The sequence below is a fragment of the Zootoca vivipara genome, chromosome 3 (assembly GCF_963506605.1).
Source record: "Zootoca vivipara chromosome 3, rZooViv1.1, whole genome shotgun sequence".
Taxonomy (NCBI): Eukaryota; Metazoa; Chordata; class Lepidosauria; order Squamata; family Lacertidae; genus Zootoca; species Zootoca vivipara.
The window spans coordinates 88,907,790-88,931,915 of NC_083278.1; the positions used below are offsets into that span (position 1 = coordinate 88,907,790).

The 24,126-nt window shown below is 43.7% G+C and overlaps 1 protein-coding gene across 2 annotated transcripts in view; it reads right to left on the minus strand.

The window, feature by feature from the left end:
• The window catches only part of COQ8A (coenzyme Q8A), a 57,567-nt gene that overhangs the window by 20,097 nt on the left and 13,344 nt on the right, over positions 1-24,126 (minus strand). For both annotated transcript variants that reach the window (XM_035111470.2, XM_035111471.2), the window contains exons 2-5: positions 19,807-20,001; positions 15,761-16,177; positions 12,775-12,841; positions 4,551-4,625 (exon numbers count right to left, since the gene is read on the minus strand). In XM_035111470.2, the coding sequence (XP_034967361.1) occupies positions 4,551-4,625; positions 12,775-12,841; positions 15,761-16,177; positions 19,807-19,983 (736 nt within the window). In that variant the 5' untranslated portion in view covers positions 19,984-20,001. The remainder of the gene's footprint in view (positions 1-4,550; positions 4,626-12,774; positions 12,842-15,760; positions 16,178-19,806; positions 20,002-24,126) is intronic.

Here is a 24,126-nt window from a genome sequence, read left to right on the forward strand (position 1 = left end):
GAGATCTACGTATGAAGTGTAACAGATAAATTTAACAAACAAACAAACAACAACAACAGTAATAATTCTCCTTCTGCATCCTAAAACAGCATAATCCCAAGAAACCCCACCCTTTTAATGAAGTTTGAAGCAAAAACAAGAAGGTTTCATAGGGCAGGACATTCTATTTGCTGGGCCATGGACTCCTAACTTATTTGTTTCTGAAATACTGAAACTCATTGGAGGCTCTAAGCAGGTACTGCTGCAACAAATCTGTTTACTGACCTTGAAAGCACAACTCTCCTCTCCTGACAGAAGAGGGCATGTAGAGCCTGGATTTCATTTCACATCCCTGGAAGGACTGTCCTTCCCAACAGCCATCTGGGATCACCTCTAATTTTTCCTCTGCTGCCGTAAGTACGGCTTTGAAGGTTAGCAGTGACCAACAGAGCTATTTTTACTTGGCTTGCTTGACAGACACAGTGAATCTCATCCAGAATGCATGATGGAAATAAACTTTTGCACACTTTTTTTTTCAGGATAGCTTGAATGGGAACAGCCAAAGACAAGTTGGCTGGTGGGTCCAAGGTCTCTCCTGCATTGGAAAATAAGCTCATGGCATTTTAACTCTTCTCTGAAAGGGGCTATTTAGGTACTGAGGTGGGAGACTTTACCCCACAATTTTAGCAGCAGCTCTTAACAGCCTTTCACCCACTGATCAAACACTACCGGCAAAATCATACTGTTGCACCTCTTAGGAAGAGAACAAAAAAAAAAAGTGGGCTGTGATGCTTCATTTGAAAACTTTTTTTTGGAATGAACGGCAAGATGGGCAGGTGGAGACAAGAGGGAGCCACATGATACCGTACATCTTTTGACTTCATCGGAAAAACAAACTTGACCTGGAATCACAGAGGTAAACTCAAAGAGGAAACCTACAGAACTTACTGCTATTATTTTTTATTGATATTGCCATTTCCTGATGTTCTGTATTGTTTTTACTATTAAATGGAAGAACATCTTCAGGAACACAGCAAATGCCAGATCAAAACTTGCACTCACTGGCTGGCGAGCACCTGCCACCAAATGAGCCATCCTGTTCGTTCGTGCCTACTCCCTATTCTTAACAGTTGTTCTATGCAATGTTACCCAAAATGTGTAAATCCCACACCTACTAGGTGTGTTAAGGATTGCAGTCTAAGATATCTAAAACGTTCTCTGATGCCTCTCCAACCTTTACTGGAACAGCTCCATGGGAGAGCATATGCAAAGCCTACCTTGTATCATCAGCCTAAACCATATTATAGGATTACAAAGGTTGTCTTCTGAGTGTTGAGCCTAAATCTCCTTTCCTGCTTTACTGCCCGTTTTCCACACCAGCGGTGAACAATTGATGTTTAACTCCTTTCCAGAACGATTCTAAAGGCTGGTTTCCCTGTTATCCTCTGAATGAGAGGCAGCACATTTTAAAATTCACCCATTCTTGTCTTCTACTCCAGGCAGCCACACAGGCAGCATCCTTCATGTCTGTGCCTCATCCTTTTTTTTACCCCTTTCCTCCTAGCTTCTCCATGGAAATAGGGGTTTTGCCTGAGAGCTGCAGAATTGACTAAAGAACCCAGACCTCACTTTTAAAACCAGCGATCTATCCTTTCCATGCTAATCCTGCCCTCTGTAGAATGTATGATGTCATCTTTTTAGTTACAGCAAGGGGTGTGGGGAAGCAGTGGCCTTCCATATAGGACTCCCAGGTTTCTACGACCACTAGGCCATGCTGGGTGAGGATGATGGGAGTCAGAGTCCAACAGGACCAAGAGGACTACAGGTTCCTCCACTGCTAATCTACAGGTGGTCAGGAAAAAGGTCTCGTGACCCTGACCACTGCACACACATTTCTACTTTTCTTCCTTAAGCACACCAGCAAATTAACAGAAAAAGCCCTTGATAGGTCAATGTCTCCTTAAACCAAATCCCATAAAAATAGCTGCTCCCACCTCACCCGCAACATGCTGTTGTTTGCCAGCAACAGCAAGTTCTACACCTTTTCATAGTGTGGCTGAGCTTGCATGCAGGTCAGGGAGTGCCCGATTATACAAGGTACCTCTGGCAAACAGAAAAATGTAAACAGAACTGTTACACAATCTTTCTTTGAGAACAAGCTCTCTCCAATAAGAGGAACGAGAGTTGCAAGGGAATGCCTCCAGAGGCATTCAGGGTGATCTGCCACCATGCTTTTTCGGATCCACATTTTGAACCTGTGCACAGATTCTGCAATTGTACAGCCTGACATTTCTGCAAGATATTCTGACATTTCTGAAGGAGATTTAAGGTTGACCACAGGTGACTTTACACTCTCGTTCTGCTTGCCCCGGTTTTGCTCTGTGCGCAGCGAGGAGTCCCATTCAGGGGAGTAAATATGCACTGAGACACTTTCACATACTACACAAGCAAAATGGGGTAACACACATTTGTGAACCTGTCTGATGGGAACAGTGAAAGCTTTGCTGACAGGAAACAGGAGCCAACATATTGGAAGGATTGCAACTGAGATGGTAAAGTTTAGGGCATCAAGAGAGATCAGATAGATTCCATCTGCACTCTCAGGAAGGAACTAACAGTTACTCCAAATATAATATGCACCTCTAAGAAAATGCTACTATAAATACGGGAGGACCATTATGCAGGGACAGATTATCGCAGATTGAGCAAGACCAAGGTAAGAGGGTTTAGTGACATAGCTCACACTTCACATACCAAACACAGGAAAGCTGCATGACCATTGCTCTCTCTGGTTCTGTATTGTCTACGCTGGCCAGCAAGTCACTCTCCTGGGGATGCCAGGGACTACATACAAAGCAGATGCTCCACCACTTCCATGCCCCTTCCCAAAACTTTCATGTTCAACCCCAGCAGCTCAGGTTATAAGGACCCCAATGCTAAGACAGAGAAATCTCTGCTTGAGACCTTGGAGAGCCTACCAGAGAAGAGAGCCAGTCATGTGTAGTTGTCAGGTAATAAGAAACATTAGAATAGCCTGCTAGATCAGGCCAATGGCCCAGATAGTCCAGCATCCTGTTCTCACAGGTGTAACATTCAGTCATCAGTGCTGAAACTGGCAATGGGCAGCCACACTCCTCTCTCTCTCTCTCTGCCATCTGCCAAGCAGAAGGGCATATTGCCAAGAGGTTTTGCAATTAGGTGAAGGGCCACATTAAATCAGGCTGAGGCTCACCCCGTCATATGCTGGGGGTGTGCACACATAAGGAAGGATCGGTGTTCACATATGTCAGTGGGTCAGGTGTTCAGTGGAAAGGCAGCCCCTTGCAACATTACTGAGCACGAGGCTGGCTTCATGGCCAATTCCACTGCCAACCAGAGATCTTGATCTTTCAGTAATATGGCCCTGTTACAGAGGGGAAATGAACCCTTGGTGGAGTCACAGTTAGGTATGCTACTAAAGGCCACTACTCCCAGGTTACTTTTCCCAATGCACATTTTTAACAGGTAGCAAACCGGTGGGGAAGAAAGAGAAGCAAAATATACACATCCCTGATGAAATACCAGCCATAATCAGGCATCCAGTGAATCAGATTTGCCAGACTTACACCTTGACCATTCACCAATGTTGGGCAGCTTTCTCTTATAATATTTTGAAGAGTGGGGAAATAAGGTGAGAAACACTTTACTTAACAACAACAACAACAACAAGCAGAAGGTCTGGGTTCTGGCAGCAAGATGTAAATTTGGCACAGTCCTCCTCTTCCCAAACTAATCCAAGTGCATCCATTTTGCTTTTAAGCGGTATGAGCACCTTGGGCAGGACGAAGTCCAGCCCTCTCTCTGCAGCCCTGGCTGACCCCTCCTGAGTTTGTGAACTTGCATCGGGCAAGATCAGATGCAAGTACAGAAATGACTTCATTGCTGTCGCTGTGCAATAACACTTTACACCTTATCGCAGATATATTCTGTATAACCTTCACTTCAGTGACTTATCATTAGCCAATGCCAAGACAAACAAGAGATCTATTTATGGTAAAACAAGGACTGGGACCATTATTATTATTATTATTATTTGATAATCTGAAAGGATAGAACCAGAAAGGCAAACTTCAAGTTCAAGGATTGCTGCAAAACAAGACAGGCAGTCATGAAGTCATTCGTTTTCCTGAGCAAATAGACAGCGGGCTTCTGTGTTGATCAGGGTCAGTAGAGAGGAGGACTCTTTGAAGGGGTAGACAAGCTCACCCTGCTCCACAGTTTAGCTTTCTCCTGCCCTGCTTTAGGGGCAATGGGAAGGGGATTTACTTTCCTAAAATGCACTGAATCACCACTACTCCTTGAAGTATTTATTCAAAGAGGAAAACAATTGAAAGTTGCTGCACAGGTTCAGGGGGAGAGTGGAATCGGGATGCAGAAACACTGTAATACTTTTTTTAGTAACTATCTTAGTGACTATAGTGCCGTTCTGCCCTTCCTTTAGTTGCGATTCTGTGCACTTGTAGAGCTAATTGTGTTTGGGGACAAGGACATGACCGGATGCTTGTATTAGCAGTAAGCAAAGGAACACTCACCATTATGCTCTTCATATCTAAGGCTCTTTTTCGCAACCTCTGCCAAGGCTCCGATGCCAAGACCAACAGCTAAGCCTTTAATGGACAAAAAGGAAAGGGGGGGGGGAGAGACAAGAGAAAGTCAAAGGCAGCAGGATAAAATGCCATCTGTATGCGGTTACATATCTTTGTGGCTTAATGAGCAGCAGCAAAGTAGCTCTTTATTCAATATGGCTTAAACTTGACTACAGAGGAGCACAAAGGGAAAGAATCCAGCACCGCTCCGCTCAGTTTCAGAGGCAGGCTGTGCCCACTTCCCCCAGTGCAGCAAAATCTCTGTCCAAAGGAAACATCTTCTGTTCAGAGAAAAGGGCTTTAGAAACCAAGAGTTAAAGGGGCAAGCAGGGACAGTAGCAGAGACTGCAGGTTGTCCATCCATGAGGTCAAGTTTAGTACTAGTCACACAGGGTCTTTGATCTGACACAGCATAAATTAGGGAGGTCAGTAAACTCTCCTGGAGGCTGTGCCTAGACCTTTAAATATCCCCACATGCTTGTTTAATGCAACTGTTTTCCCCACAACTGAAATAAAAGATATCCCACTTCATCTTGCATCCTCAACATTTCATCAGTCCCTTCCTCCTTAATCTATTTTACATTTTGTTGTTGTTTAGTCGTTTAGTCGTGTCCGACTCTTCGTGACCCCATTTTACATTTTACATTTTACCTTACCATTTACTTTACTGTGGCCAGCAGGGCTCAAATTTGACCCCAAGAGGATGGGAGAGGGTGACGTAGCTTATGCCTCTTATATTCCCCAACAGCATATTTGCCCTAGTGTTGGTACCTTGGAGCATTTAATGGTATCTGGGTGAAGGATAGGGTAACTCAAGTTCTTACATGGAAAAATAAGTTCTCTCCAAAAAATATTTAATAACAAGATGATTTCAATCTAGATCAGTCATAGGCAGGACGGGGGAGGGAAAGTTGCACACGCTGAAACTGGAATGGAAAACCTCAATTTGCAAGTGCAATTAATGCAATAGCACCTTGGCATGATGGCTGTGGAAGATAAGTACCACTCTGCCACACATGCAGACACGCACATACATGCATGCAATATTTGCACAAAATAACACAGGGAACACCCAGCTAAGCTCTGTTTGGCATCAACAACTATGAAATACCAACTTTTTATTTATTTGTCTGTTTGTTTGTTTATACCCCGCCCATCTGGCTGAGTTTCCCCCAGCCACTCTGGGTGGTTCCCAATCGAGTGTTAAAAACAATACAACATTAAATATTAAAAACTTCCCTAAACAGGGCTGCCTTCAGATGTCTTTTAAAAATAGGATAGCTGCTTATTTCCTTGACATCTGATGGGAGGGCATTACACAGGGTGGGCACCACTACCGAGAAGGCCCTCTGGTTTCTTGTAACCTCACTTCTCGCAATGAGGGAACCGCCAGAAGGCCCTCAGCACTGGATCTCAGTGTCTGTTTGTCCGATATCCAACTTAGCTCATAATTGCTTAGAGAATGAGATTTTGGAATCTGCAGAGGTGAAATCTGAAGAGAATCTCTATATTCTTGCCTTGAATGCGGAAGTGTCAAATGAAATTAGGAGATATTTCAGCAATCCTCACTTGAGTAGCAGTTCAGTGACATAATTACCCAAAGCTACAGGATTCATATCTCCATAACTAGGCTGGCAGATCTTCTAATCACCTCTTCATCTGCAAGTACATCAGCAAGGAGCTACCACTAACATTTATGTGTATATGTGTATATCCACACACCCCATGGGAGGAAAGAAAAGGCTGCAATTTTATGGAAGAGTTGGTAGAAGACTCAAGGCAAATCTGACTGGCTGAACAAATGCTGGAGGCCTGTAGGACGATGCAGAGGGATAAATCTTACTTCTCTACCTGCGTTGCATTCACTCAGTGGGGCTCTCTCACATCCATGTCATTAGCTTCCTATTTGATTCCAGGATCTACTCAAAGTGCTGCCTGTAGCCTTCAAAGCCCTAACAGTTTAAGACTATGTTAGCTGGCAGTGATCTTCAGGCTTGGGGTGTTGTTGGACTACAAGTCCCCTCTTCCATGACCATTGGCTAAAATGTCTCAAGACAATGGCAACTGTAGTCCATCATCATATAGGGCAGAGGTTTCCAATCTTTTTGAGTCCACGGCTTCATTGACCAACTTCATTCTTTCTGCACCCCTGTGGGGCTCAGGAGCCCATTTATGTCACCCCTTGCCTGCAGAGCCAGCAACCTCTCACCCTTTTTGCAAACATCCTCCCTTATGGAGTGTTTCCTCAGCCTCCTTTCCTCCCCTCTCTTCCTTGGGAGTCCTCCAGGCAGCCACTGCTGATGCCCCTGGTCTCTGAGCTGTCCCACCCCCCAAAAGACAGGTACAGTACTTGCTCACACTGTCCATTCCCAACAGCAAGGCTGGCCCGCTTGCTTGCTCTGAGGCTGCCTCAGCTCCTGCAAACCAGCACACCCTGGTCAGCCCTATAGGCACCATTCGCCTGGGGAGCTTGTAGCCAGGGCTCCTGCAACAAACAGTAATGCAAGCCTTTTGGAGGCATAGATGCAAGAGGGCATCAGAAGAGGGAGGCACCCCTGACCGCAGCACCCCTGGCCATCATGCAAGGCACCCCAGGGGGCCACGGCACACTGGTTGAAAACCACTGATCTAGGGACCCAAGACTGAAGAATGCTGGCTTAAGGATGAGTTGCTCCCATACAGGTCAATCATGTCAAAAAAATTAAGCAAGTGAGCATGAGATATGGGGCCATCTCTGTGGCAGTGTGATGATTGTAGTATGCCCTCCCAATTGAAAGATGTGTTTATTTCAACAGCCTTTTTATTGTTGCAGATTTCAATATCTAGCATCTTTTACTCTTGCTATAGATTTGTGCTTTTTGCTTTGGGTACTCTGTTACGGCTTTTAGAAATGGCTGTACCTGCATTTTTATTAATTATAATTTATTTATGCTATATTCCACACTGGGAACTTTTAGTAGAAGAGTGGGGTGCATTTTATTAAATAAGAAAGTAATTATATAACTACAATGCAAAACAACCTATTGTTATGCCAGCAGTTTAAATGAGCCAAGAACTTGACGTTTACATGCACTTCTATTTGACTCATCCATCTTCAGCACCTCTTCTTACCTACTGGATAAGGTTTAGACATGTACAATATGTACTTTCCCTTGCACTGCACAGCTCCACCTTAATTATCACATAAACTCACCTCCCTCCCCAGAACCACTGCAGCCGAAGATAAGCACATGTCATAAACAACTCCAAATGGCTGGCTTTTTAAATATTAACCAGGAGGTATATCTTGCTTCATTGTTTTAGAACTGTTTACATTTTCAATTTATTTTGATAAGGCCATTCTCCTTCAAGGCCATTCTCCTTTGCCTTAGTGTTTGCAAACAGATTGCATTGCAAAGCCAGGTTGGTGGTACTGCTCTTTTAAACAGCAGTAGAACATTGTAGGGGTATTTTCAAGCCTGCAGAGTTTTCTGTACATCTGACAGTCACCTAAGAAAGAATTGAATTTTTGCACCACGTGCTCCAATTCACGATTCTCAATCTACTTCTTGGTGGGGTTCCTGTTTTTAAGGAATTAATGCCATTAGGAACCTTTCTTTTGGGTGGGGCAGTTGGACCATGACAACAGGTCAAACAGCAGGATTCCCACCTGCTGATTTACACCGGCACAAACCCAGCTTGGCTACTTGGCCACCCTGTGTTAAAGCCCCTTCACCAACTTCTTCACTGTAGAATCATAGAATTGTAGAATTGGAAGGGACCCTGTGGGTCATCTAGTCCACCCCCTGCAATGCCAAATGTATCACAACTGATCGGAACATAACATGGGACTGCTATGCAAAATCAGTGCATAAAGTAAAAGCTTAATCTGAAAATGCAACAGCAACAGGTTTTTTTTTTTGTTTTTTAAATGCTTCTTAGAATCACAGAATTGTGGAGTTGGAAGGGACCAAAAGGGTCATCTAGTCCAATTCCTGCATTGCATGGGGTTGGACTACATGACTCATGTGGTCCCTCCCACCTTAAAACTGTAAGCAGCCCATATATTTTTCATTTGCCATCAGATGTCTGTCCAGCCAATGCATGAAGATTAGTACCAAGGGAGTGTGAAGGGCAAATATGAAATGCAATACAACAGAAGGCTGGTTTGGAAAGATAGCCACACCCTTGTAGGGTTTGGCAAACAAGCCTATGATTAGCAGAAAAATCAAGTGATAACTATGCAACCAATAACCTTGTTCACACTGTAATAAAATCCTGTTGTTACAGAGTCGCCACAGAGTCTTGGCAGGCATAAATACACCCACCCCACACACATAGCTTCCCTTCAGAAGTACAGATGAGTCCTCCCCTGTTCCCAGGGTTCTAACAGTTGAAGAGGAGGAGCTCTTATGCTTCTGAACTCTGTGGCCAGCTGTGGAGGCAGGCACATGGAAAGTCCACCCAACAACCAGTACTGCTTACCTGCTGCGCTAATAATTAAATCAAATCAATACCCATAATTCAACATGCACTGATATAGGCCAGATTATGTATCGAGGAAAGCTAAACGTTGCACAGCATGCAGGTCTGCATTCATCTGCCCCAATGTGACATGCATTCTAGCAAAAGCAGCCAGAAGGAAACAAGACTCAAGGCAAACCCGATTGAAAAAAGGCTGGAGTCCATACTAGGCATGCAGGATGGCGCAGGTGAACAAATTCACACATCAATATCATTAGCTTCCTGTTTGTGCCCAGGCTCAATTCAAAGTGCTGGTTCTAGCCATCAAGGCTCTAAACAGCTTAAGACAGGGGTCCCCAGACTACGGCCCGGGGGCCGGATGCGGCCCAATTGGCCTGCCAATCCGGCCCGCGACGACCCCCGCCGCCCGCAGCGCAGCAGCGCTCTTCCGGGTCGGGGAAAAAAGCGCCGAAAATCCTTTGTGCGCATGCGTATGGGCCTCTCCCGACCCGGAAGAGGTCATTTCTGGTGCACTTCTGGGTCGGGGGAGGCCCATACGCATGCGCACAACGGATTTTCGGCGCTTTTTCCACCCTGGAAGCGCGCTGCCGCGCCAGTAAGCGCCCGTGCACATGCGCACGGGCGCGCACTCCCCTGCCCGCGGCCCGCACAGGCGCACGCTCCCCCATCCTCCGGCCCGCCGCGCGATCGGCGCGGTGGGAACCGGCCCAAACGCCGGTAAGTCTGGGGACCCCTGGCTTAAGACCACACCAGCTTGCAGTGATCTTTAGGCTCAGGGTGTTGTTGGACTACAAAGCCCATCATCCTTGACCATTGGGCTAAGCCAGTGTTTGTGAACCCTGGTTAAAGTTACATAGTTACATCAACCTTGATGCAGACGGCACACTATATCCCAACCAGATCAGATCACAGGGCAGCTTACAACACCACACATTCAGTGGCAAAAGTTAAATAAAACAGAATTAACTCCAGACACCTAGCACCAAGCAGAAGCACCATTCCAGCATCATCAGGATCCAGACTTCTAGACTAGAACTTTTGTGTTCACTGCACTCTTCAAGGACCTCATTACACCTTCAGAGAGTGAGTGCAACTGCAATTACCGTGGGCCTGAATCGGATTTTTAAAAGAGATCTCAGTGCTCTGCAATTTCTGACTTTACATTACTTTTTAAAAAATTGCTTTCACTTCTCCAAAACCAAGTTGATCTTAACTCTTTATATATATATATATATATATATATATATATATATATATATATATATATATATATATATAGCGTTGCAGTTATATTTAAATAGCAGATGAGGAGAGTTTTTGTTTTTACTGAGACCAGTAAACCAGGAACAGAGAAAGGAGGGCCATATGAACTTTTAAGAGAAGGTATATTTTCAAGAAGGTTTGGTGAATCCTACATCCAGGATCACATTCAGTGCTCAGTGAATAGCCTATGCACACAGAGCCTGACAAATAGCACTGATCTTAATAGAACTTACTTACAGTGTGTATCAGCCTGTTTAGGACTGGAGTGCCAAAACAAAGCTGCAAAGCTTCGCCTGCTGTAAAAACTGGTATTTTAAGTGAAAAATTGTGCACAAGAGATATCAGATATAATCACAAACCATGACTTGTTTTCTGAGAAGAGAGTCTTCAAGAATTCTTGGGCTTATACACTTCTTCCACCCCTTCCATAGTATACAATTACTCCTTCCTTCCTTGGCTGCAGGCAACCCATGGTTTTCTGTTTTGTCTAAGTCAATAAACTATGGTTTCCAAACGCTGGACTCTAAGGCAAGTGCAAACCAGAGTTTGCTGGTTTATGCAAAACAGAAAACTATGGTTTGCCTCATACAAGGAAGGGAGGGAAGCATTGTACATGAGGGCAGGGGAGGTGGAAGCCACTGAGCCAGAGACTCCTTAAAGCCTCTTTCATATACTGCCAAACCATAGTTCGGCACTACTTTTAATGAGCCCAGTTCAACACTGAGAAAAATTATTTTGGGAGAAGCTTATTTTAAATACAGCCTCAGCAAACAGCTGTTCACAGTAGAAAGAGGAAACTGACTAAGATACCAAGCTAGTTTAAGTACAGAGAGTGACTTTTGTGTTCCCACACCAAGCTTGAAGCAGATTACAGCACTCCCACCCCTGCTGAATTGTTTGAGTCAATTCATAAGCCTGGCCTGTCAAGTTTCAGACACTGGTCATCCCCCTCCTGTGCATTCCTGACACATTTTGGAGTCAACAGTTCAAAATATCTGCTGCATATACTTAGTTAACCAAAGGCTAAACTTTCTCAACTCAACACAGAAGCATATATTTCCTATTTAAAGCTTGAGCATGAGGAAATTCTAATGGGAAAGCTGTTGCTACAGGATCATGATGGGCGGGGTATAACTAATAAATTATTATTATTATTAATTATTATTATTATTATTATTATTATTATTATTATTTGTGGCACACAGCTTGATATCAGAGCCAAAAAAGTTCCCCATCTCTGTCATGCCTCCCCATTTGGCCTGTGAAAGCATTTTGGCCAATCTTCACCCACCTGCTGTACAACTGACATCATTTATCTGTTTAACCCACCAGATGGATGCAATTCCCCACCCCTGCCCTGGAGGAAAGCTTTCTACTCCTCACCTGCACAAAAAAAAAGTGACAAAATACTTGAACTCGGAGAATTCTTGAAGTTATTTCCATAGCTGATACAGAGATGACAAAATAGGATTCAGCCCATGACACCTGTCTTTTAAAGGTATCAAAGGACTCCTTCAGCTACAATCTGCAATTGTTCCTCAGCAGAACCACAAATGTCTACAATAACTCAGCAGATATTAGTGAGCACATTCAAGGAAGAGGAAGCATTCAGGAGGTCCCAACCTAAACAATGCGGATTAAAGTGTTTGCAAGCACACAAACTTATTGACAAGGGAGGGGGAAGCATTCATACCATTATTTCTTGTACTAACTCAGGGAAATGTTTACTTTGTTCCCTAGCTTTGAATCTGCTTCAAGTAAAATTGTATACTGCACAGGCCTGAGGGGCCTTGCCTTGTGGAAGCCAAGTTCCTAAACACTTCGCTACATAAACAGAAACGTTCAAAAGGCATATAGAAGTAGATCTCATCTTGGAGAAATGAATACTAAGGAGAGGTGCCAACTCTGGCTATAAATAGGGAAGGTCACAAAACAGCAGGGACGCATGTTGGCTGTCTATACACTCACTACACCAAACAGACCAGAGGGAAATTGATACCCTTTCATCATGCTACAGGGTTCAAGATGCTAGCGATTCCAGGGAGCCCAAAGAGGTACAGAAAGAGTTCTTGGTCTGGTCCTAGCTGTAGAAAAGTGCCTTTAAAGAGCCAGGATTTCACAAGCTTCAACTTTTCTCTCCTACAAAAGATTTGTAGGGCCCAGAACGGAGAATAAATTTAGAAGGGGGCCGAAGTTCAAAATGATACCACCTAGATCTTTGTAGTTCAGTCAAAACTATGGTACATACTATGTACTGCCAGGCAGTATCAGTTCAGACATTCAGTTTCAGCATCCCTGCTAAAAAGATAATCAGAAACCCTGTTTCTTCTACACACACACACATCCATGAATGTGCATGGTGCAGTTCACAGAAAACTGTCTGGTTTTTCAGAAGCATCTACATGCACTGTCTTATTTGTCATCACAATTCAGAAAGACTCACCTCCAAAATTAGCGAGTCTCCCAATTCGAGTAACTGGCACCTTTCGCTCCCGGGCACGTTCACTGAGCTGCAGGGATTTAGGAGAATACGGACCATTAATAGGGACACCTATTTACCCAGCAAATGCATCAAGAATTCGATTTCGGCAGCAGAAAATTGGCTGGCAGTGCAATCCTATGCAAGTCTACAAAGAACCATTCTGTTCAACAATACTAGTTCTGTAATTACAGTACTTATGAATGTGTGTGATCACATCCAGATCAATCCTAGATGCCACCATGCCTCTAACTTTTAGACCTAAATAAATGAGCCTGACAACCAATATCTGATGACATCACAGAAGCCGAGCAGGGAGAAAGAAGATGATTTCCTGTTGTTTGAAGGCAGAATTGCAAGGGGTGTGTGGAACATACAAAAATTTAATAAGGTTGCATAATTTGTCTAAATTAAACAGATTGAATATTTCCATTTGACCAAGTATAGAATTTTGATTCTGGCGTTGAAGTCTTCAAATCACAGAATACACAACATCCATTTCCTGCACTAGGTCATTCCCCAAGCTGTGCCAGTTACTTAGTTATGTCTGGTATAGTTTGTTAGTGGTAGATCTCTTTAGGTGGGTGGGAATGGGTGATCTGGTCCCTGATGCAGTCACAGCATCTGGATTAGACTATTTCTTTCTCTCCCTCCCTCCCATATAAGAAAAGAACATTGCACCATGAGTACAAATACAAAATTTTAAAAATAAAATTTAAGTACTATTAGGGCCCGCTCTATAGGGGTACACTGGCACCCAATCATTCTGAAAGTGCTGGGTGTGACCTATAAAGCCTATGGCGGCTTTATAGGCATCACCTGCCTAGACTCAGAGTTCATCCAGAGAGAGCCTCTTCTCTATCCCAACATCTGAAGGGCTTTTGGAAAGAACTCAAGAAAGTACCATCTCAACCAGAATTTTGGAACTCGCTACAAGGTAGAACTCCCCTCACTGATGGTGTTTAGCTCCCATGCTTGCCCCTCACTGATGTGGTTACCTATACACACACACCCCAAAAAACCAACCCGCATCAACTTGGAGGGGAGTTGAGATAGATTCACCTCCAAAGTTAGTGAGTCAATACAATCTCAGGTCCATTGACTGTGCTGCAGAGTGTTAGAGGTTCAGCTCTTTTCCTTTTAAACTCAGAGGAGTTATGCACTGCAACACTTGTAACGAGTAAAGCATCTGCTTTGCATGCAAAAGGGCCTGGATTCAATCTTTTGCATCTCCAGGTAGTTAGGAAGGACACCTGTCTGGATCCCTGAAGAGCCACTTGACAGTCAATGATGAGCTAGATTGACCAATGATCTGACAGGCAGCTTCATGTGTACTGAACTGATTTGTTTGGTTGGTTTTTTTTTCTGATGCTGCTCTATTTTAATTTGTATTTCTGTTTTAATTATGTTTTTAACTAGCTGCCAAAAAAATTGCAAAGAAACATAGGAAACTCCACTAAACCAGGCCAGACTGCTTGGTTCGGGAGATTAGTAGAGCAGTCTAGTTCAGTGTTCTGCGTTTAAGCTATGATTTTCTGCTATAGAGAGATTACTCAACTTCCAGCAGACAGAATAGTCTCTTAAGAGGGAATGCAAGACAGAGGGGATGGCATGCAAACCTGGGTTGCACCTGTTCTGAATTTCAGCTGGAGGAGCACAAGAACACACGACAACAAGTACAGCTTCTTAACCATCCCAAGCATTTAGCAGAGTATTGAGTGTCCAGCAAAGGGAAGGTGAACACCTGTTAAAACATTAAAAAGCAAAGGTCTATTCCTAGGGGTGCATTTTGAACTCTCTAAACAAATGGGACAGTTGCTAGCCCCCCTTGCTGAATTGCAAGAGGACATTTACAATACAGCTCTCTTCACTTTGAAAAACAGAGGGGAACAAAATGTGATTATCATCTATTTAAATTTCTCTCTCTAGTCTCCTTTCAGTCGAGCAGACCTGCAAGAGGCCTGACAGTATAAAAGAAACAATACACAAACTTATCTGCAGGAAAGGCCCATCTCGTCAGACGTTCCATTCCATATGATGTAGGAACTGGGCCTTTAGTGTGGTGGCACATAATATTTGCAACACCCTTCCAGTACATATCAGACAAGGGTTGGCTCTATTGTCTTCCTGGTGCCTATTGAAGACTTTCCATTTTCAGAAAACCTTTTAAGTGAAGGTGGATTTTTTAATCCTATTTTTGTGGAGTTGAAATTGTTTTTAAGTATGTTTTTAGTGTTCATGGGTTTTCCTTGTTAAAATCACCTTGGGATGTTTTTTTAATGGGAAACAATTCATATGTTAAGTTAAAATAAACAGACAAACCAATAAAAACAAAACAAGTTACAACTACAAACCAAAGAAACTAGTTACATCTTTTCTGCCCACGGAAAGGTAACCAAAAGGGAGCAAAGAGAAGCTACTGAGGAAAGACATCTCCACACGTTCAGCATTCTCTGATTAACCTAGTGTTAATCCTGGGAGTCTGTACATCCCTCCAGTAAATGGAAGCCCATCTGAGTGTCATACAAGACATGTACCACATTGAGATTATTCCAAGGAAAATAATAGGTTAAGAAAGCCACGGGCTTTGGCAAGTTATTCAGTTTCCCCACCTGTTAAAATGGGAAGATTAAATTTAAAAAGTCTCCTCTCAGTATTGTTACTGAAATGGGTGGCCTGGTTTCCCGAAGTGACCTGGGAGAAAATGGACTTGCATTTCTTGGCACATTTCCCATGCAGTTACCAGTTGAGCAGCAGACATGCCTCAAAGATCATTAAAAACAAAGGAAAATAATGCACTGCTCCCACTGCTACCCAGACATGTTCATCGCACAGAAGTTTGGTAGGGCAGGGTTTTGTTGTTGTTGTTGTTTTTTTAAAAAAGGATAACCCTCTTTTTTAATTAAAAAAACCACTCCTATTTTCCAATGGTCTTACACAGCCTACGTACCATCTGTTTGTACGGTTTCTGTTGTGGCTCTGCTTTCGCCTGCCTGGCTTTGTCAATATCTTCGGCCGTGAGTCCGCCCACCGAGGAATGGTCTTGGTGAAAAGCCCGGCTTTGCCCCCAAGCAGGAGCAGAAGGATTCCAAGGGTCCCTAAAGCCTCCAAAGAGCTTTGCATTCACTTTGGCAGAGGTGGGGTTCCAACCCACACTGGGGTCTCCGCTCTCACCGACGTTTGGTAAAGGTCCTCTGGCAACGTACGAGTGAGATGGGCCTTCTGCGCCACCAGACTTGGGAGGGTGTTCTAGAGGGGGAGGGTAGAAGTCCTTTGCAGCACCTCCCAGCTCCAATTCAGAGAAGCTCTCGTCTTTTCCAAAGTCCTCACCAAAATCTTTCATGTTCTCCTGTTGCTTGCCCAGCTCCTGCAAACAGAACATTGAAAGGTGTTTTTCCTCAGCCAAAAATGTGTAAACTGCTCTCACAATCACTCACACCGATCCCTCCCTGAAAAGACACAACACCCACCTACATTCCTAATAGTTCGATGTCTTGTGTTGTGAACCGTCCTAAGATCTATAGGTATAAGGTGGTATTATAGTAGTAGTAGTAGTAGTAGTAGTAGTAGTAGTAACTACTTGTTTATGTCACCAAGCACTTGGTGTCGGTCATTCCTGTATTTTATGATTTTACAGTCATACCTCGGGTTACAGCTGCTTCAGGTTGCGTCTTTTTGGGTTGCGCTCCGCGCCAAACCCAGAAGTACCGGAATGGGTTACTTCCGGGTTTCGCCGCGCACGCATGCGCAGAAGCAATAATTGCGCTCTGCGCACGTGCAGAAGTGCCAAAGCTCGACCCGCACACGCGCAGACACAGGTTGTGAATGCTGCGGGTTGCGAACGTGCCTCCTGCACGGATCACATTCGCAACCCGAGTGTCCACTGTATAATCAAGACTTTTATAGTGATGATTTTATACAGTTTCTTGATATCAGTATGATTTTGTGGTTTATAAGTACAGTGGTACCTCTACTTACAAATAACTCTACTTACGAATTTTTCTACTTACAAATGGAGCTCCATCCGCCATCTTGGATGCGGTTCAGATAGGATTTTTTCAACTTACAAATTTTTAGATAGGGTTGCTTCGACTTACGAATTTTTTCTCCCAATGCATTCCTATGGGATTCGACTTACAATTTTTTTCGACTTACAAATGTGTGTTCGGAACGCATTAAATTCGTAAGTAGAGGTACCACTGTAGTCTTACATATAAAGGAACAAAAATGTATGCAATATGCTGATGATTCACTCCAAGTGATGATGCCGCCAACCCCCACCCCACCCCTCTCTACAAGCCAACACTTTTAGTACAGTGGTACCTTGGTTGTCTAACTTAATCCGTTCCAGGAGTCCAGAACGGTTTGAAAACCAAGGCGCAGCTTTCGATTGGCTGCAGGAGCTTCCTGCACTCAACCGGAAGCCGCGTCAGACATTTGGCTTCCAAAAAACATTCGCAAACTGGAACACTCACTTCCGTGTTTGTGACGTTCGGGAGCCGATTTGTTTGACAACTAAGGCGTTCGACAACCAAGGTACCACTGTATTTGTACTCCACTGACCAGAATTCCTGCCTTCATTTATCCCTCACCTCCCTCCTCCTGAATTCTTCCTGAAACAGGCTGCTTCATCCCGCAACATGACAGGGCCAGGTGTGCCACTTCCATCAGTATGCCTTCCTTGGAAGCAGAAACCGTTTAGCACAAATGTTCTTAATGGTGTACATCAACCTATGTTTATAATGAGTGGGATCCAGAGAGCTCCTTCTGCGATTCATTAGAAGCTTCTGCTTGAGGAAAGAGATAGGCAACCATCTCCTACCCATTCTCCATGCAGTCCCACCCACCACATCACCTCTTGCACAGTTCCAGGGGCCTTGGATTTATTCAGAGCAGCTTTTCGGGGGGTGGGAGGACAGTGGGAAGGAGGAATCAGCAACAGTCACTTCCCTCCTGACCTTCAGCAGAGCATCCTATGAACAGAACTGCACTCGTGGAAACTTTGGATTCAACCCACTGCACAAATTGCTATTTTTACTATTTTGAGACGTTGTAGAACTCAGCAGTTTTATCAACGGGTGGGCCAATCCCATTTGAAATAATCCCAATTGAAAGAGAGCTACGAAGGGAGCAGCCATTCTAGCCATTCCCAATCTAGTGCATCCAAATATTTTGGCTCCCACCAGCCCCAGCCAGAACAGCTGGGGCTGAAGAGAACCATAGTCCAAACATCTGGAAGGCATTGGGTTGAGGAAGTCCAGGCTAGCAGTTCCCCTTCATAGCTCTCTTTTAGTCTACATAAGCTAACCCTATCCTGTGACCATGGGCCATTGGTGTGAAAATCTACTGTTTCATGCACACAACAAATAATATATTTACATGTATCAGCTAGTTAATGTGCTTGTGAATGGAGACAAGCACTGAACAGTGTTGATTACGACACCTATTTTATAAAACAATTGTTTTCAAGTTATATATTCAGTGCTTCCAAAGATCTGTATCATGATTCAGACACCGCCTAGACTTCTTTCACAATGGGAGACTCTCTCCGGTTTCCCCTCTTTTTTCCAAACCTTTGGCAAAGATATGTCTGAAAATATGAAAGCTGGAAGCCTTTTTTTTAAGGAAGAGTAATAATAAAATGAAAGGTCTTTAGATTCTACATTGTGAGAACTAGGTGTCCCAATAACAGATTTTTCCAGAATGCCATTTAATAACACCTCTTGGCCGATTTAACTACACCGCCACAGAGGTAACACAATGGAAACACTTCTCTTCCAATAAAAAGTAGTTTAGAAAAGGCTAAAAGTATCAGAAGTTGGCAAGAACACCACCAAAAACAAAGAGTAATTTACTGGAAAACACTTCACATTTCCACCCCCCACCCCCAGTAGGAAACAAAAATAACTACAGGTTTTTTAGGCAGACATTGCACATCCGTGGAAAAGGCAGCTTTCCCTCTTCTCTAAACAATTGCTAAAGAGAAATAATACATTGGCCACCAAGGGCTGAACTACACATGACGATAATTGTGTTTCAAGTACAGTAATCGATGTGTACTTTTTAAATTTTAGCTAGCTGCTATGGGGAGCACAAGCAGAACCCACATCAAAAGGGGCACCAACAGACATAGCCATGGAGGTTAGGGTTTCATGTTGCTCAATTTCTTTCTCCTTGTGTCACCTTCTATTCTACTTCACCTCTCTGATTCTTGCCCTTCCTAATATCAGCTTGCCTGAAATCAAAATAATATGTCCTTTCAAAAGGGCATGTGATTTATTCAAATATTGTTTTTAGGGTTGTATGATGTCAGATGTCGAGAAAGCCTGTGGGATGATGAATGTGAGATATAAATTTTAAGAAACAAACAAAACAAAAGATCCAGCAATAAGATATTTCCATTTCAATTACCCAAATTCACAGCGTGCAAAAGGTTTTGCCAGATCTTTAAACAGCAGCATCTTCAGTTACGTCAACTTTCTAGAATACAGTGGTACCTCTGGTTACAAACTTAATTCGTTCCAGAGGTCCGTTCTTAAGCTGGAACCATTCTTATCCTGAGGCGCGCTTTCACTAATGGGGCCTCCCGCTGCGCATGCGCCTCCTGCTCACATCCCGGGGCAAAATTCGCAACCAGGAGCAGCTACTTTCGGGTTAGCAGAGCTTGTAACCAGAAGCATTCGTAACCAGAGGTACCACTGTAGTGAGACTACAGCAGCCATTGGTCAGGTATTGCTGTACTACAACTCCCAAGACCCCTGCCTGTTGGCCATGCTTTCTGATGTAGTTCAGCAACATCTGGAGAACCACCCTGGATTAGAGGGACACATAAATTGACAACTGCTACATTGTGACTGCAGTCCTCAATTTACTTCCAGTTAAATGTGTATATTATTGCAACCTCACATGCTTTTCACTGACAAGAGACTGGGCAAGAAACAAAAAACAGGCTAAATACTTATTGATATGGTGGCACGCGCGCACCCACACTCTTACCTGAATTTTCCCCATGGCAGCACTGAACTGCTCTTCAGCAGTGGCCTGGAAGCTCCTGACCATGGTTACTGCATCGCCACCAAGGACAGCTTGCCGAAGCTGTACTGTCTGTGTTTCTAGAACCGCCTTGCTGAGCTTTGCCAGTCCTCGCATCACCATGATGGCATCGCCTGCCATGACTGACGACTTCCAGCACTGGAAAAGAGAACCAACAGTTATATGCAGTACAGCAAAACCAAAGGACTATCTTCCAAGTACTTATGAGAAAGTCAGTGGGTGCTCAACCCTGTCTCCAAAGCTTTGACCAGTTCACCAGGAGATTGTCTCCTCAACACTTTGAATTTCACATGCCAAACTTGCCAAGCCCTCAGACAGACACCAAGGTCCAACTTTCTTAGACCTGAAAATGCTACCAGCAAGACTTTTGCGAAAACAGCTCAGAAGACTATTTGCAATGTTTAGTTCTCACTGTGAAAGGTGTAAAGAAAGCCTGAGAGCGGGCATCACCCATCCGAACAAGAAGCCACACATTCTAGGGCAGCCTTTCCCACCCTATGATCCTGCAGATGTTGCTGAACTTCAACTACCATCAGTCGTTCAACAACATCTGGAGGGCACCAAGTTGGGGAAGACTGTTCTATGGTCATTAAGACAACCTAACCCAGGGAAACATTTTCTTTCAACTCAAAACATACCCATTGGTGGAATTTGCATCCTGCCATTCAATCATCTTTCCCCACATGGCACAGCAAACCCCCTTTGAAAATGGGACACATCTCCAATGCAATTTATACCACAACACAAGGGTCTGCACTTCACATGTAAAAGAAAACTGCATTTGGGATTGAGCAGTTGTCTGGAAACCACCTCTGCTGCCTCTGGAAGAGCCTTCAACACCCCAGCCCAGAGGATTTTAGGTGGGTAGGAAATGGCACGAAAAGAAAAAAGCCACATGCAGACACCAAATAAAATTTTTTTAGAAGGATATCCTTTTAAATTTCTCTGATCTTGTCTCAAAAACCAGGATTGTTCTTTTGTTCAGAAGACTAATATTTAAGAAACATGTTGGTCTCTAATGTGAGCAATTAATTAACCATGTTATAATAAGCACCTGCCAACTCGACTAGAAGTTGTACTCATCAGTCTTTGGGACCATTGAAAAGAAACTTTTGCTCAGTCCCTTTTATCTGCTGCAGTTTTAAGAGTCAGAAGGGAATTGCTATGGACCCACACAGTGGCAGTTGCAAAATGCATAAAGACCTCACTATCCCAATGCAGATCACTGTTCTGCAGTTCTCCCCAGCAAGCCAACAGCCCTAGCTGGCAGAGAATTGTATCTATGGCTAACAGCCCCCTTTGATGTGAATTCACCAATTACTGTCCTTGTGAAAAGTCAACACTGAGCAATTAGAATTCTGGCTACACCCTAACCTGGAAACTGCCAGAGTTTCAACCATTCTCCAGGTAACCATTTTTAAGAGTCTGCACTGCTTGTTGACATTAGAAGATTTATTTGTCATAAGCCTTTGTTTTGTCATAATAAGCCTTTGTTCCGCCGCACAAATAAGCTGGTCCAGTTACATTCTGTGGAAGTGGAAAAAACTACCTTGAAAAAGTTGTGATTTATCCGTCACGTATAGGCAGCATGAGAGGCTTATGGCAGACAATGAACAGCAGAGCAGAAATGCCAGTGTCTTGGGGGGGGGGGGGAAATCAAGGACAGTTTACAAACAGAGGAGCTGTTTGCTTACCAAAACTGACCAGTCAAAAGCCCCCTCTCAGCTGAAAGAAAGCCTCTTAACAAATCTATATGTTAGATAGGTAGAAACATGGCAAATTGAAAACGAAAAGGGTACCTGGGCCATTCCACAAATTAATGAACTCCCTTATCTGCAGGGAGTAGAAACCTAGAAAGTTTACTGAAGCACTCTAAGGAAATAAACATTAAATCCATGGTGTGCATACAGCCAAAGCAACCCCCCCCCCAAAAAAGAAAGAATCTTAGGAACTGTAGTTTAACCCTCACAGAACTACAATATCCAGCACCTGGATAAAACTACAGTTCCCATTATTCTTTTGCAAGGGGAGGTACTTTACATGTATGATGTGAAGGCAGCCTCTGCGTCAGATTCAAGTGCCCTTACAGAAATGCAACAAAAATCTGTAGTGCCTAAACTCAGATCAACTGTGCCTACCCAGTGGCAGAACAGGCGTCTACTTCCCCGATGCCCACAGCCCCCTCAAACATACCTCCCAAAGATGTTCTGTATAAATTAGGAGACCCTCTGGAGTAGGAGGGGGGACTTTAAGAAGAGGACATTCTGTTGGTGCGACTGGAAATCCACTTGTGCGCAATATTAGATCACCCACAGATCTCTCTTCCTCTACAAGCACCACCAGTTAGGCCATGTTCACAAATTATTCCAACGGACAAATGAACTTCGGAATGGAGATGGCCTTTCATGAAGGTTGGCTTCCCCTAGACAGAGGAGTTCCTGTATACCACATACATGACTTGCGATAACCCAAATGCCCTTATTCTCCCAGCCGCTGCCCCTCGTTTCTTCTCCTTTTTACTGTTTATGAAGTACAGCTCGCACCGAAATGGGCATCAAGCAAATACAGTTATTTACTGTGTTTTCAAATCCTTCCCATGATTCCTTGCAAGCAGCCACTGTCATATACAGGAAACAGCCACCATAGAGTTGCTTCCTAGAAAGGAAACACCATAGAGTTGCTTCCTTCTCTGCAATGGAAATAAGCACCTTAAGAAGTAAGGGGGGGGACCTGTTCCAGGAACACCCTGACAAACAAATTCAGCAAAAGGAGCATAAACTCTTCTTTTTAAGCAAGCATTTACTCCCAAGTCCTGCTTCTTTCACCTGAAATTATTGTTCCATGGTTGCACGATTTTGTCATGTTCAGGGGCTTTGCGTATTCTGGGCAAACAACTCACTGGCAAAGAAAGTAGGTCTTGGGAAGAGAATTCAGGATCCTGAAGAATCTCAGCTCTTTGGGTTTTTTTTTAAAAAAAATGTAGCCCTTATGCAAAAATTAAAAGCACAGCAGTGTAAAGAAGAATACCTTAGTAAATAAACAGAACCTAACACAACTAGTGCCACAATTGGCCTTTCATCGGGGAACTTTGAATACAAAGAAGGCTCTGTCTGCAACAGAGCAAAGAGGAGTTAAGGGGAAATTATTTGCTTCGATTTAGGTTTTGCATTTGACTTGGGTCCAGCTATCCTTAAGATGCGCACCTGGGGCTCTCTCTCTTTCTCAAGCCAGAGAATATGCCCCCAGATTTCTATGCACCCTGCATAGCTCTTTGGCCCTTCCCACAAGCAATCATTATCATAGAATTATAGAACAGTAGAGCGGGGAAGGGATACTGAGGGTCATCTAGTCCAACCCTCTGCTAGGCAGGAATCTCAGCTAAAGCATCCATGTACCTCTTGCTTAATAAGTCTTCTTTTGTGGCATTTATTAACATTCAGTGACTGCATTAAAATGGATCAAATAGCACTCAACATGTGGGTGTTTTAATTACTCCATTGATATTGCTCTAATTCATTAACACATTTTATATACAGTATGTGTGTGTGTTAGTAAAAATTTACCATTATTACCCTGCCCTTTCATTTGTTTCCGAGTGCTAGGGGTCCAGAGAGTATTTCTCTGTTTTGCTCTTCAGTAGAAGGACTAGGAAAGGCCTTTTACTGATTTTATTCATTACATTGCCTTTCCTCAAAGGAACTCAAAGCAGCTTGCACAGTTCCCTTTCCCCATTTCACTCCCCACAACAACCCTGTGAGGTTGGTTTGGCTGAGAGACAGTGACAGGCTCAAGGTTACCCAAAACCCAGTGACCTCCTATAGCTGAGCAGAGATTTGAACCAGTCTCTCCAGTCCAACCACTAAGACACTCACAAGGCTAGAGAGAGCCACTTTAAGTCAGAGCAGCCCACAGATGGGCCAGTGATCTGACTCTGTATAAGGAGCCTCACTGGCATACACTGCCAGCAACACTCCACTGAGCATAACAAAATCAGGAGGAAAACAAGCAAGGCATTGAAACAACAGAAGAAGAAAACAGTCACACTGAAAGAATAGATCTTTTAGAACAACCCGTTTTCCAAAATAAAGTTAACGGACAAGCTGCAAAGGAAACAAGTAGCAAACTTTTATTGCTCAACATGTACTCAGCTCTCCACCAGCTAAATATATCGATGAGGAAATAGGGCCAGTTCCCTTTTGTTAGTTTTAAATGTGAAGCAGATAAATAACTGGACCAAGCTCAGGGCTGGCAGAATTCCACATG